Source organism: Mya arenaria, chromosome 10 (genome assembly GCF_026914265.1).
Source record: "Mya arenaria isolate MELC-2E11 chromosome 10, ASM2691426v1".
NCBI lineage: Eukaryota > Metazoa > Mollusca > Bivalvia > Myida > Myidae > Mya > Mya arenaria.
In genome coordinates this window covers 59,722,790-59,736,747 of record NC_069131.1, presented here as the reverse complement: position 1 = coordinate 59,736,747, position 13,958 = coordinate 59,722,790, and the positions used below count along the sequence as shown (strand labels likewise).

At 35.7% G+C, this 13,958-nt stretch overlaps 1 protein-coding gene across 2 annotated transcripts in view; it reads right to left on the bottom strand.

Annotated features, from left to right (window-relative positions):
- Positions 1-9,539: 9,539 nt before the first annotated feature.
- Positions 9,540-13,958, bottom strand: part of LOC128205775 (NPC intracellular cholesterol transporter 1-like) — a 37,752-nt gene continuing 33,333 nt past the window's right edge. The window contains exons 31-32 of one of the 2 annotated variants that reach the window (XM_052907711.1): positions 13,197-13,259; positions 9,540-13,008 (exon numbers count right to left, since the gene is read on the bottom strand). In XM_052907711.1, the coding sequence (XP_052763671.1) occupies positions 12,992-13,008; positions 13,197-13,259 (80 nt within the window). In that variant the 3' untranslated portion in view covers positions 9,540-12,991. Of the gene's footprint in view, positions 13,260-13,958 lie in introns of both variants that reach the window. The other variant, XM_052907710.1, reaches the window with a different exon arrangement.

Here is a 13,958-nt window from a genome sequence, read left to right as displayed (position 1 = left end):
TTTAACATCCAGTTCGAGCCAAGCGAGTTCGAGCCAATGGGGTTCGACAGTATACAATATCTAGCGCAGTGATGGGTACTGAAGGTCGTGGTTCCATAACACCCGTCGCGAAGCATTTTTTTCGAAATTCGACCGAGCAAAGTGTACATGTCTCTCACTTGTCACTATGCATTGCTGTGTTCATCGATTTTACAACATAATACCGCCTCCAAACAGTTTCATAACTATGTGAGCACTCAAACGATTCGTTTTAAATAATATTGCATTGTAAGTATCAAATAAAATAAGCTATCTTACGATCGTTTCGATTGGATCAGAGTTATTGTAATTGTTTTACAGTGTGCAAAACACACAACGCAAACCAATAGCGGCCTTGATAAAACGTGAAAAAGACATATAAATAAATGATGTATACAGTACAAAAAGTTATATGTGGCCTAGATAAGATGAGTTCAATATAAGTGTTATATAAGTTACCTGTGTATGTTCCGTGAAAGCGAAAAAACGATGTCGACCTCTTCTCCAATTACTGTAACTAAAAATCAGAAGATCAGAAAAATCTTAATCAATATAACTATATCCAATATTTCAAACCAAATACATTTAAACAAAATGATTTTTCTAATTATAAAATGATCATTTTCCTCTAATCAAGCATTTGAATTCATCGGTGTTATTAATTTATGAAAGCCATTTTAAATCTTAAATTCGATTTAAACTATTTAATAATGGGTAAGTATGTCGATTTTCAGCGTCATTGAAATTCAAGAAAACTATATTTTATATAAAAATAACAATGCATGTACATGCAAGAAATATAATATAAGAAACACAACTCACCAATATAAATATCTCAAGAACAGCTACTAGCGAGTAATGAAACATAATGCCACGCCCGCTCTGTTATATATCGACGGCGCGGACTCTATTGTTTAATTAAATATGGCGTCTAATATGAATGTCATTGAACGTGGTGCTAGCAAGTTCAATAACGTCGGAATGACCGTTGTTTGATCTTGCCGACACCTGGTAAAAAATAAGCAGATTTATCCATATCTGTAATTCCAAGACGACAGCCTTAGTTCCTCTTTCCGACTGTGTGGTTTCTATATCATTGATGGTGAGTATAATGTACGAGTATATTATATACCGATATCCTCGATATTTAATCGTTCAATTATGCAATAAAGTTACTCGCTCATGGTTTGTAAATTGCACTTTTTTGATTACGAAATAAAGTGTGGCAAAACATAAGGAGTGTTAAAACCAAAAAGAAATATACCAAAAGCTGGAATCCGTGAGCAAATGTTGATATTTGCTTTAATAAATAACGTCTTTGATATAACGCAATTGAAAATTAATTACGGCTGTGGTGTTGCGTGTTTGGTTGATTGACATTTTCACGTGATGTTATCAATGCATCCTTAACAGGTCAACATATACCCTGCTTTTGTTAAATTCCTGGTGGCCGTGTTGACTAACCGGCTGTTTTCTATTATTTTCTTGACTCTACCGGCGTGGGTTCGAACCCCACTAAAACCAAAATACTTTTAGGCTATAACTGTATTTTATTGCAATTCCTATATCATAGAGTAAAATAATGATAAAATAAGTGTTTTCAGATGCATTACCGGGAAAACTAATGTTTGGTTCAAAAACATGAGAGAGTCACTTTAATTCTTCTTCAATATAGTTGTGTTCATAGAGACTGTGTTGAAATAACATTCTGTTACCTCGCAATGTATTCTGTTACTACTTTCATGTGAGTTGCGATATAACAAAATCGCCGTTAAACCAAAAAAGGTCATTTTTGATGTTGGTGTTCTCGTTGTCGCTGTTGTTGTCGCTGTTGTTGGTGGTGGTGGTGTTGCATATCGGCAATCTTGCATTGGGACTTTTAAAACATTAATAATGAGATAACATGGCTAAGATGTACAGGTTACAGGACAGACAATGAATATGCACTCAAACACAAATATTTTGTCTATCAATAAATGAACAGTGGTAGACGTATTCTTATTATTTTCATATTATTTAATTAAAAAGCTGCAATTCTTGTGTGTGTGTGTTTATTTAATTTCTTAATTTCATTGCAAAGTAAATATATTTAGTCATAATGTATCTTAAATCAGATATGAATACAAAACCTACATATCACCTTAGTTTCAACTCAAAGATGGCAGTCCTCCTGCGGGGTAAAATAACGCTAATGATTTGAGCCTTGAAATCACAGTTTAATATGGGAATAATTCCTCTGCTACAGAAAAACATCTAGAAACCCATATAATAATAAATAATGCGTACATGTATTTGCCTGGTTTCAAAGAAATCTGGCACCAGATAATTAAAAAAATGTGGATGAAATCTGATCCAGTACAATGACATCGCGGGCCAATTAGGAGCTATATTTCTTCAGCGTTGTTCGTTACCTTTTTCTGTTTAAATTATCTGAGGAAATTAAACACGGTGGAGAACCCACGTGACTTATTTGGTAAAGTGCACGGCAACAAATGTCAACAAGTCTCGATTCAGGTAAGGTTTTTAAAGATAACTTGAACTAATATTCTAAAGTTTTCCTGAAAATCTTGACCAACTGATTTCTCAGAGTTGAAATCTATGGCAAAGTACACGGCTTTTGACAAATTTATCGCTTTACTTCATGTTAGCCGTAAATAATTCATACACATATCTTATTTTAAGCAAATTATATATATTTTATAGTTTTCAGCGTGTATTGTTTAACTTTTAGTTATTTCAAAGGTAAAAATGAACTCAAACCAAATTGATAAAGTACACGGACATTTTAGGATGATAAAGTACACGGTCATTTTAGTTTATATTTGAAAGTAGAGTGCGGTTTACAAACTAATCGTATAAGCATTTTTTATTCGTGAAGTCAGAATGTATAGTGTTAGTTTTTATTTAAGTTGTATCAATAAATTTTGCATTATAAGGCACACCTAAATAACTAAATATTTAGCAATCATATTTAATGAGGAGTTGAAAGATAGTCTATGGGATAATTTAAGAGAAAGTCTGCCATTATAAGTTCAATTTCTTTTAAATATGCAGATCAATACAGAATCATACATACATTTCTTCAAAAATCACATAGTTTTACTTATAAATTATAACCTGGACTGACGGCGATTCAAACATCTCTGTAGTTAGCGGCCCGTTTGTGGTGATTGCAAATTTCATGAATGTTCCTATTTTGATGTGATCTGAAACAATAAAATAGGCACATCACAATTAGTTTATATATATTTCCACATTTAAAGCATACTGTTCATACCTTTCATGTAACGCTAAATCTTTTATTTGGTTCAGTCTGAACAAATATTATCTGATCTACATCAGTAAAATTGCGGTCGTTCGAACAATTCAGACAGGAACTCATTGTAAAGATGGAGGCTCGGAGTTAGATGGGAAACAGCAAGGAGGAATGAGAGCACACTATATTAGCAACTTACAGGCTAGGACTAAGACTTGAACATCTAGATAAAAGCTGAACATGGAACATTAGAATGTTCTAGACTAAAGGCTGAAATGTGATTACAAAACAATTGTGTTTCAAAGCTTGCTGAATTATATAAGATACATGCAGTTAAGAGTTTATAGGACACCAATGGGAAAATGACAACAATGCATCTCTAAACCATGTGAAAATGTTTTAAGCTCAACCCGTTTTCATACTAATTTTACACAGCATTTTTTCAGTACTGTAAGACAAACGAACATTTTGAAAGAGCACCATTTGGTAACAGTACGTTTTGCTATTTATCTTAATAAAATGTCAAACTCATCAAAACGTTATTTTAACTCGGCAACATACTGGAATGCACTTCTAAGTCTTGCAAGATCAGTTTTGCCACAATATTTGCAAACGTGCAACTTTGTCTCGCCGTGATTGCTGCACCTATAAAAAGACATGTACTGTCACAAGTTAGCGAGCAATGCTGGCAATGGAAGTACTGGAATATAATTTTAAAAAAACAAACAAAAAAACACTATATATTACTGCCACGCAATGAGTGTTTGATCATGCAATCAGCATCATAAAACTAAACTATCCTGTCCACTGAAACACGGACCACATTATAATGTGAAAAACGCAACCCCTAAAAACGTTGAAAACACAGTCAGACGACGGCAACTCTTAACCTCTACACGAGGGGAGTCATAATAAAAGTAAAACTGATAGTATATTCTTATTTCTCTGCGAAAAAATAATGGTAAAGACTAACCTGTGTCTGCGTAAACACTTTACCGCAAAAACGATGGCAATTGGCCAGAATGCCTTCTATCGTGGTCTACTAGATGTTTTTTTTTTATTTAGAAATGCCATTCCGCATTCTTTGCATAAAGTCGGAGTCTTCATATTCTGAAATGAAACAAATGTCACAAAATCATAAGTCTATCAAATCAGCTAGCAATCAAAGACATTAAAAGTACAAGAACACTTTTCTTTCTCAAAATTGACAAAATTAAGAGTTATTAAGTAGTAATGTGTTACTGCTTACCATGTATAATGAATACCAACACGTTTTACATATACGATACGAAAAAGAAGTGGAACACCCTTTACAAAAACTTCAAGCCCTTTATATGTCAATTGCGAATATATTGTTATAATACGGGACTAAATTTTAGTGTGATAACACATGTTTCCATGATTCATGAAAATGAGCCCATCATTAAGGCGAATCCGTCGGTCTGTTAAAACGCGTTCATTCTTCCATTGCCACTCCATTACAATGCGTCTTTTCAAACATGGAGCAATGTTCAATAATGAATTTGAAGAATAGAAATAATAAATAAATTTATAATAACTCGTTTAAGCCCCAGTCAGTGAAATAATGAGTATACACACTGAAGGTTATAAACGGCCGTGTACTTTATCAAACCTGAAATGCCCGTGTACTTTATCAATTGGTTTTAGTTCATTTTTGCCTTTGAAATAACTATAAGAAGTGCAACAATACACGCTGAAAACTTTAAAATACATAAAATTTGCTTAAAATAAGATTTGTGTATGTATATAATTATTTACGGCTAACATTAAGTAAAGCGATAGATTTGTCAAAAGCCGTGTACTTTGCCATAGATTTCAACTCTGAGAAATCAGTTGGTCAAGATTTTCAGGAAAACTTTAGAATATTAGAGAAAGTTCTTTATTACCGTGGATAGAGCTCTTAAATGCGGGGTTTATGGTCTTTATTTCACAAAAAATCTCTAAATATTAAGAAAGTTATCTTTAAAAACCTTACCTGAATCGAGACTTGTTGACATTTGTTGCCGTGCACTTTACCAAATAAGTCACATGGGTTCTCCACCGTGTTAAATATTCCGACAGAGTTTACATTATGATAAATAAATGTTTGGTTTAAAAAAAAGAGTTTAATTCATTCTGTTTTGCGTTTGGTTATAAAAAAAATAAACATGAGAAATAAAATACCCTGATGAACAATGCGTATATAGGAACATAATTTCTGAGCCCGTCTCACTGTGAAAAAAAACCCCGCAAAGGCATTCAGCGTACGGAAAAAAATCAATTGAGGTCAGTTCCGGTATGACGTCATCTGACTAAATCTGCGCGATGTTCTAATTAATTATAAAATGATTATTACATAAATATTAAAGCAGGATTATACGAGATTATTCTTAATCATTAATATTCAACAGAATATGTTCAAACTGACTTGGATTATAACATTATTAGTAATTATGCCGTTTTGTTAGTGCTATTCTTAACGATTTAGCGGGGTACTTATTGGTGGCTGATATGTAATTACATTGGTTGACAGTGCAGGTTATAATCGAATGAATCATGGCACGGACCACTAGTATCATTTTTTTTTTGTAACTTTTAGTGAAATGTTTGACAAATTATTGAATTTTGCATATAGTCTGCCATCTATGTCATGTGACGTTCTATGTCTCTGGTTAAGTGTGTGTAAGGCTTTAAAGGAATTCGCTCATGTAATGCATCTGGAAACGGTTATATTATATTTATTACTCTTCGATATCGCAATTGAAGAAAAAAAGTACAATTAAAGCATAAAAACACATGGCTGTCTGGCTGTATTACTAACAATCCTAACCAAAGACAAGTTTAGATTTATATAAGCCTAGTTTTTTTTTCGCATTTTACTCTTGAAAATGTCTGCGATCAGCATCCAAGGACAATACAAACACGAAGGTTTTGGAATAAATCAGCTCAAATAATATATTTGTTCTAATTATTTATTCAAGTAAATAATTGATTGGCTTAATAAGGCATCGTATCAATTAAATTAAATGAACTCAGTTGTTTTAAGTTTGCACTTTCGGTTTCAATTTCATACCGTTTGATATTTCCGAACCGCTGTGTGCAACTGTCAGTCCAATAAATACTTCCGAACCGTTGTGTGCATCTGTCTGTCCAATAAATACCTCCGAACCGCTGTGTGCAACTGTCAGTCCAATAAATACCTCCGAACCGTTGTGTGCAACTGTCTGTCCAATAAATACCTCCGAACCGTTGTGTGCAACTGTCAGTCGAATCAGTACCTCCGAACCGTCGTGTGCTACTGTCGGTCCAATCAGTACCTCCGAACCGTTGTGTGCAACTGTCAGTCGAATCAGTACCTCCGAACCGTCGTGTGCAACTGTCGGTCTAATCAGTACCTCCGAACCGTCGTGTGCAACTGTCGGTCTAATCAGTACCTCCGAACCGTCGTGTGCAACTGTCAGTCTAATCAGTACCTCCGAACCGTTGTGTGCTACTGTCAGTCTAATCAGTACCTCCGAACCGTTGTGTGCTACTGTCGGTCTAAACAGTACCTCCGAACCGTTGTGTGCACCTGTCGGTCTAATCAGTACCTCCGAACCGTTGTGTGCAACTGTCGGTCCAATATGTACCTCCGAACCGTTGTGTGCAACTGTCGGTCCAATCAGTACCTCCGAACCGTTGTGTGCAACTGTCGGTCCAATCAGTACCTCCGAACCGTTGTGTGCAACTGTCGGTCCAATCAGTACCTCCGAAACGTTGTGTGCTACTGTCAGTCTAATAAGTACCTCCGAACCGTTGTGTGCAACTGTCGGTCTAATCAGTACCTCCGAACCGTTGTGTGCAACTGTCGGTCCAATCAGTACCTCCAAACCGTTGTGTGCAACTGTCGGTCCAATCAGTACCTCCGAACCGTTGTGTGCAACTGTCCGTCAAATAAATACCTCTGAACCGTTGTGTGCAACTGTCGGTCCAATAAATACCTCAGAACCGTTGTGTGCAACTATCGGTCCAATAAATACCTCAGAACCGTTGTGTGCAACCGTCGGTCCAATAAATACCTCCGAACCGTTGTGTGCTACTGTCTGTCCAATAAATACCTCCGAACCGTTGTGTACAACTGTCGGTCTAAACAGTACCTCCGAACCGTTGTGTGCACCTGTCGGACTAATCAGTACCTCCGAACCGTTGTGTGCAACTGTCGGTCTAATCAGTACCTCCGAACCGTTGTGTGCAACTGTCAGTCTAATCAGTACGTCCGAACCGTTGTGTGCAACTGTCGGTCCAATCAGTACGTCCGAACCGTTGTGTGCAACTGTCGGTCCAATCAGTACCTCCAAACCGTTGTGTGCAACTGTCAGTCAAATAAGTACCTCCGAACCGCTGTGTGCAACTGTCGGTCTAATAAGTACCTCCGAACCATTGTGTGCAACTGTCGGTCTAATCAGTACCTCCGAACCGTTGTGTGCTACTGTCGGTCTTATCAGTACCTCTGAACCGTTGTGTACAACTGTCGGTCTAATCAGTATCTCCGAACCGTTGTGTGCAACTGTCAGTCCAATCAGTACGTCCGAACCGTTGTGTGCAACTGTCGGTCCAATCAGTACGTCCGAACCGTTGTGTGCAACTGTCAGTCAAATAAATACCTCCGAACCGTTGTGTGCAACTGTCAGTCAAATAAATACCTCCGAACCGTTGTGTGTAACTGTCGGTCCAATAAATCCATCCAAACTGTTGTGTGCAATTGTCGATCCAAAAGATACCTCCGAACCGTAGAATGCAACTGTCGGTCAAATCAGTACCTCCGAACTGTTATAAGCAACAGTCGGTCCAATATGTACCTCCGAACCGTTGTGTGCAACATTCGGTCCAATCAGTTCCTCTGAACCGTTGTATGCAACTGCCGGTGCAATATGTACCTCCGACTTTTGTTTGCAACTGTCGGTCCAATCAGTACCTCCGAACCGTTGTGTGAAATAAATACCTCCGAACCAGTGTGTGCAATAAATACCTCCGAACCGTTGTGTGCAATAAATACCTCCGAACCGTTGTGTGCAATAATACCTCCGAACAGTTGTGTGCAATAAATACCTCCGAACCGTTGTGTGCAACTGTCGGTCCAATCAGTACCCCCGAACCGTTGTGTGCAACTGTCAGTCTAATCAGTACCTCCGAACCGTTGTGTGCAACTGTCGGTCAAATCAGTACCTCCGAACCGTTGTGTGCTACTGTCGGTCAAATCAGTACCTCCGAACCGTTGTGTGCAACTGTCAGTCTAATCAGTACCTCCGAACCGTTGTGTGCAACTGTCGGTCAAATCAGTACCTCCGAACCGTTGTGTGCAACTGTCAGTCTAATCAGTACCTCCGAACCGTTGTGTGCAACTGTCGGTCCGAACCGTCGTGTGCAACTATCAGTCCAATAAATACCTGCGAACCATTGAGGGCAACTGTCGGTCTAATATATACCTCCCAACCGTTGCATGCAACTTTCGGCCCAATAAATACCTCCGAATCGCTAAATGCGAAATAGTAACGCCGCAGTGCGACGAATCCATGTTTTTAATATGGGCAATCAGAAATTATAGCCAATTAATGTCCTGTATGAGCTAGGAAAAAGTAACAGCCTAAAGGCATTTGTCGAAACCATTTTGACCTTGACATGCCCCCACCCACTCAAAAGAAATTCCAAGCTACATCTTCAAATAAGAGCCAACTTCCATCACTTTCCGTCTATTTGAGCAAAAGTTATATGGCAAAATCTTTTTTTTTCTATTTTTAGTATTAGTGACCTTGACCTTGAACCAATCCCCATCAAAATAGTTTACAAGCTAGATATTCACAAAGCTACTTACACACCAACTTTCATCACGATCCATCGAAGCTTACTATTATTATTGGGCGGAAACCATGTTTCTATTTTTAGTAACTGTTACCTTGACCTTCACCTGGTCCCTCTCAAAAGCAATCCTAAGCTAGCTCTTCACACGAGCTTCATACATACATACTTGCATTACTATTCATCAATTCTTACTAAAGTTCATGGGCGGAATTCATGTTTTCTTCAATGAGTAAGTGACCCTTGCCTTGACCCGACTCGCTCAAAAGTAATCCCATTCTAGCTCTTGAACTAAGCTACCTACACACCAACTTTCATCACTTTCCATCAACTCTAGCTCAAGTTATTGGGCGGAATACGCCATTTTAAGTAAAGCGACCTTGACAGCTTGGTTGATTTAATGCTGGTTTTCTTCAATAACAAGCCACCATTTTATGGAATGTTTTATTGATTGTTTTTTTTTCGGTTTGCTTCGAACATTATTATCATGTGAAACATATCTATAAAGCATATTCAAATTACAACACACATGGTGGAAATTAATCACGAAAATACAAATTAGGTATAATACAATAACAAAGAAAACACAAAGCCAAGATTACCAATGCTAACTGGGTTATTAAGTACATGTATGCAATACAGGTAATCAAATGGTGGCAAACTTGAAAGGCAGTAGGTAAGAACAAATACTTGAACTAAAGTGCAATTTTGAATCAAACTGAACATTTATACCATTACACTTATATATAGAGGCAAACACATTGTAAGTTAATGAGTGCCCATGGTGTTGCTATACAAGCTTATATAGAATTGTAATTAGAACTCATCTATTCCAGCTTTTTCTGTCTTAGTACACACATACAAAAGTACAATTATATTAATTACCCACAGGTTTCAAATCTTGGTGCTAAGGTACATTTTCATGTAGTGTCTGATTTCAGAAAACTCAGAAAACACTCACTGAATATAAAATTTCAGTTGGTGTTTCGGAAAACGTGACCAATAATGAAGGTATAATGTTTAAGTGAATGCAGTTTTCCCAAGAGAACCAGTTATATCATTAGGAACATGTCATGGTTAGGCCTGGGAATCAGGAGTATCTGGTAAAAAAAGTCATTTCACATTGGTGTAATTTTACAAAAGGGGATTTAGGGGGAGTGTTGAGTTAAAAAGGGGTTTTGCTACAACTGGGGTAGAAGAGAGTGGAAGTATTATTTTAAAAACAGGGTTGGAAGGATGGAGGTGGGTTTTTTTCTTAAAAACTTGATTCAAAGGGATGGGGAGTGTTTTTTCTTCTTAAAAACTTGATTCAAACTGATGTTGAGTTTTTTTCCTTAAAAACTTGATTCAAAGGGATGGGGAGTGTCTTTTTATAAAAACTTGGGTCAAGGGGATGGGGAATGTCATTGTATAAACGGAGGCTAAAGGGACTAGGTGTGTTATCTGATAAAGGGGGTTGAGGTGGTGGGGTTGGTCATTTTTTAATAAAGCATTAAGGGTGTGGGGGCGTATATCAAAAGAAATGCATTCACACTAACCAAACAACAAATCGTACATACGGTAGATTATTAAGAGGAAGGGATCATACAAAAAGGTCAAATAAATACTAAGTAACTAGCATGTACAATTAGTGCAAACAAATCTTAAACATTAGCACTTACATGATCCAATAAAACACAAATAAATATACAAAGCAAACACATAATTATTACAGTGTATTAAAATGTGAATCTCAACATAGCACTGAAAAGTCAGCACAAATAATAAGGCCGTCGTAAGCGCTTATCATACAAGGTCATAAGCAACTGCCAGTCCATAAATACACAATTGATTAGAAGCAAATAAATGAACCCAGGTATGCATAGTTTATCTGTAAAATATTCAGGGTCTTATCATTGACCATGAGACCAAATTTTGTCCAGATAAAAACATTTAGTTAAGTTTACTTTGTTTGAATGTCAGGAATTACATTGAAATTTGTGTATTTCAAAAATCACATTGAAATTTGTGAATGTTAGAAATTACATTGAAATTTCTGAATGTCAGATATTACATTGAAATTTCTGAATGTCAGGAATTACATTGAAATTGGTGAATTTCAGAATTCACATTGAAATTTGTGTATTTCAGAAATCACATTGAAATTTGTGAATGTTAGAAATTACATTGAAATTTCTGAATGTCAGATATTACATTGAAATTTCTGAATGTCAGAAATTACATTGAAATTTGTGAACGTCAAAAATCAAATTGAAATTTGTCAGATTGTCAGAAATAACAGTAATAAATTAATATCTTAAATGCCCAATAAATTTGATCAAGAAATATAGTTTTACAATATAAATACCTTATTTGGAAAAAATCCCTATAAATTTGTTATTAATAAGGACGACAAGTGGTATTCTTTGACAATATTTTTTCTTAGAGCTAACAGGCAGTGTTGCTACTAGAAACTAAGACGTCTTCATGGATTATCTTTAATTTTACATTCAATGACTTCTACCTGAGAATCTATTTGTTTTGTCAGGAATTAATTTTTTGTTTTTTCAGGAATTATTTTAATTGTCAATGAATAAATTTCATAGAATAAATATACACTAAAATTTATGTGTAAATGAACTAAGCAAAAGTTTAATTTGAAACAAGTTTAGCTCAGAACATATTTCATAGAAGCCTAAGTGTTTAGTGTTGAATGTCTTTAACCCTTGAATGATTTACCAATGCCTTTACTAAGCTTCATTATAGCAAAATAACTAATTAACTCCTTATGACTTACAAAGAATCATAGGATAACTGGTGTGAGCCCTATAGTACCATAATATATAATACATAACAAAGAAAATATGATATTCAATCAGGCTTACAAAAAAAATCAGAAACAACTTTAGCCAGCAAACAACCTTATCACAAATGTATACATGTATGTTATCATTAAGGAAATATGAGCCATCTGACATGATTTTTGGCCTTCGGACATAGTTATAAAAAAAATTAATTTAAAAATCATTAAATAAAATTTACCATTTTTTAAAAAAAAAATCGCTATATTTCAATTAAATCCAAACTTCTTGCTTTAAAAGCATTCTCATTAGCGCATCATTTTCTTAAAGATTTATGACTTTTACTGTACTTATGTTTCCATAGCAACCTAGGCTTTTGTCGTAACTAATATCGACTGCATTTATAGTGTCTGTTTCAAATAACCGGATTGTCTAAAATCATGAAAATGAATCATCAAAATTCTCTTTATACCAGTGTTTCATATCAAAGGGTGAATGCGAAAAGGTTCTAAGTGACATTAAATAAAGAAGCAGATAGAACCTTTTCGCTTTCACCCCTCGATATATACTCAGTGATAGATTAAAAACTATAAACTAGTTGGAATATTGATTTTAAAAATGTAATCTTGTTAGGCCTACTTGTGTGAAAGGTCAACTTTAGTATACAAAAGAGGCAATGAATGGTCTTAATAGTTGTAGGCATGTATCTTGCGTAATTTTGGAGATATCATCTTGAAATTCAGGGTAACGCTTTCTGAAATGTCCTTCAATTCAAATAACTAATAAAACATTGAAGGAAGTTTGTGTTTGAAGGCCAAAAATCATGCCATGCACTCCTAATTTCAGCAGCACATTGGACAAAAATATTAACACTTAATAACCATGAAATCATCCATAAATATCACAAAACACTGTCTCCTATAAGCTGGTGGTTTTAGTTCCGGGTACCCTTAATCCTTGGCACACCACTTGTGTTCATGGTTTCACACTAGCAGTATGGTTCCACCTGCAGGCCTGGAGCAAATTTTAGGTAGTGTTTTTTTTTTCCGAATGTTTACTTCAGGGTCATTAAAGTCTTCCAATTCACTTTTATGAACTGTTCTCACATGTGAAGTCCAACTGCAAAACACAAATTGCAAATTTGGAATCTTTTCTTGATTTTCATGTTCACAAAAACATGCACAAATAAACTACCCTCTGACAATTAGAAACAGTAAGAAACTACAAATGATCATAATTTGGCGGTGATTCATTGCGTCCAAAAAAATCACTATTTGCTCTATTGTCTACTCCATTGATAACTTTACTTTTGCTCGATGCTAAAACTCTCTGTTGATTCTGGTAAACTTTTTCTTTGTTGAGACTTGGACCTGAAACAGAAAAGTAAAATTACATTTATATCTTGATTCTTGTTTTTTTATTTCAAGTTAAAGCTCACCTGTTTTTTTCGGCTCAGTGTCTTTGTTGTCACAAAAATAATAACCTTACCAACAATCAAAACAGTATTCAACTGAAACTTGGTACTCATGTTGTTAGAGACAATATGCACTATTATAACATGGCCCGAAACTCCGACTTCAAAAGACAGTGTGTGTATACCACGTGATATATTACGGTACGTCATATATGCTACGTTGGAATGCAACATTTTGCTTAAAATGAAGACTTAAATCAAAGATAACTATTCTTATACTGCACCATTTTAAATAAAACAAAGGGCAGTCTATGCCGTTTAAACAGCCCCGTCTTTGTTTTATTATCGAAGTTTCATAAGGTGATTAGTTGTATCAAACACTTTGACAAACCTGTTTCCGAAATAATGTTTTGACAGTGCTCCGTCAGACGGCCGTATTGTGCAAAGGTTTTTCGAAGTGTTTTAAGAAACTAAACTCGAAATCAAACTGGTAAAAGACCGAATGCGGGGCTCTGTAAGCGGCGTAGACTGCGCTATGTTTCAATTAAAATGGTGAAAAAATAGCGAAGTTATCTTTGTTTAATGTCTTCTTTCAAAGCAAAATATTGCCTTCCGACATAGCATTAATGACGCAATTTAGCAAGTGGTATACACA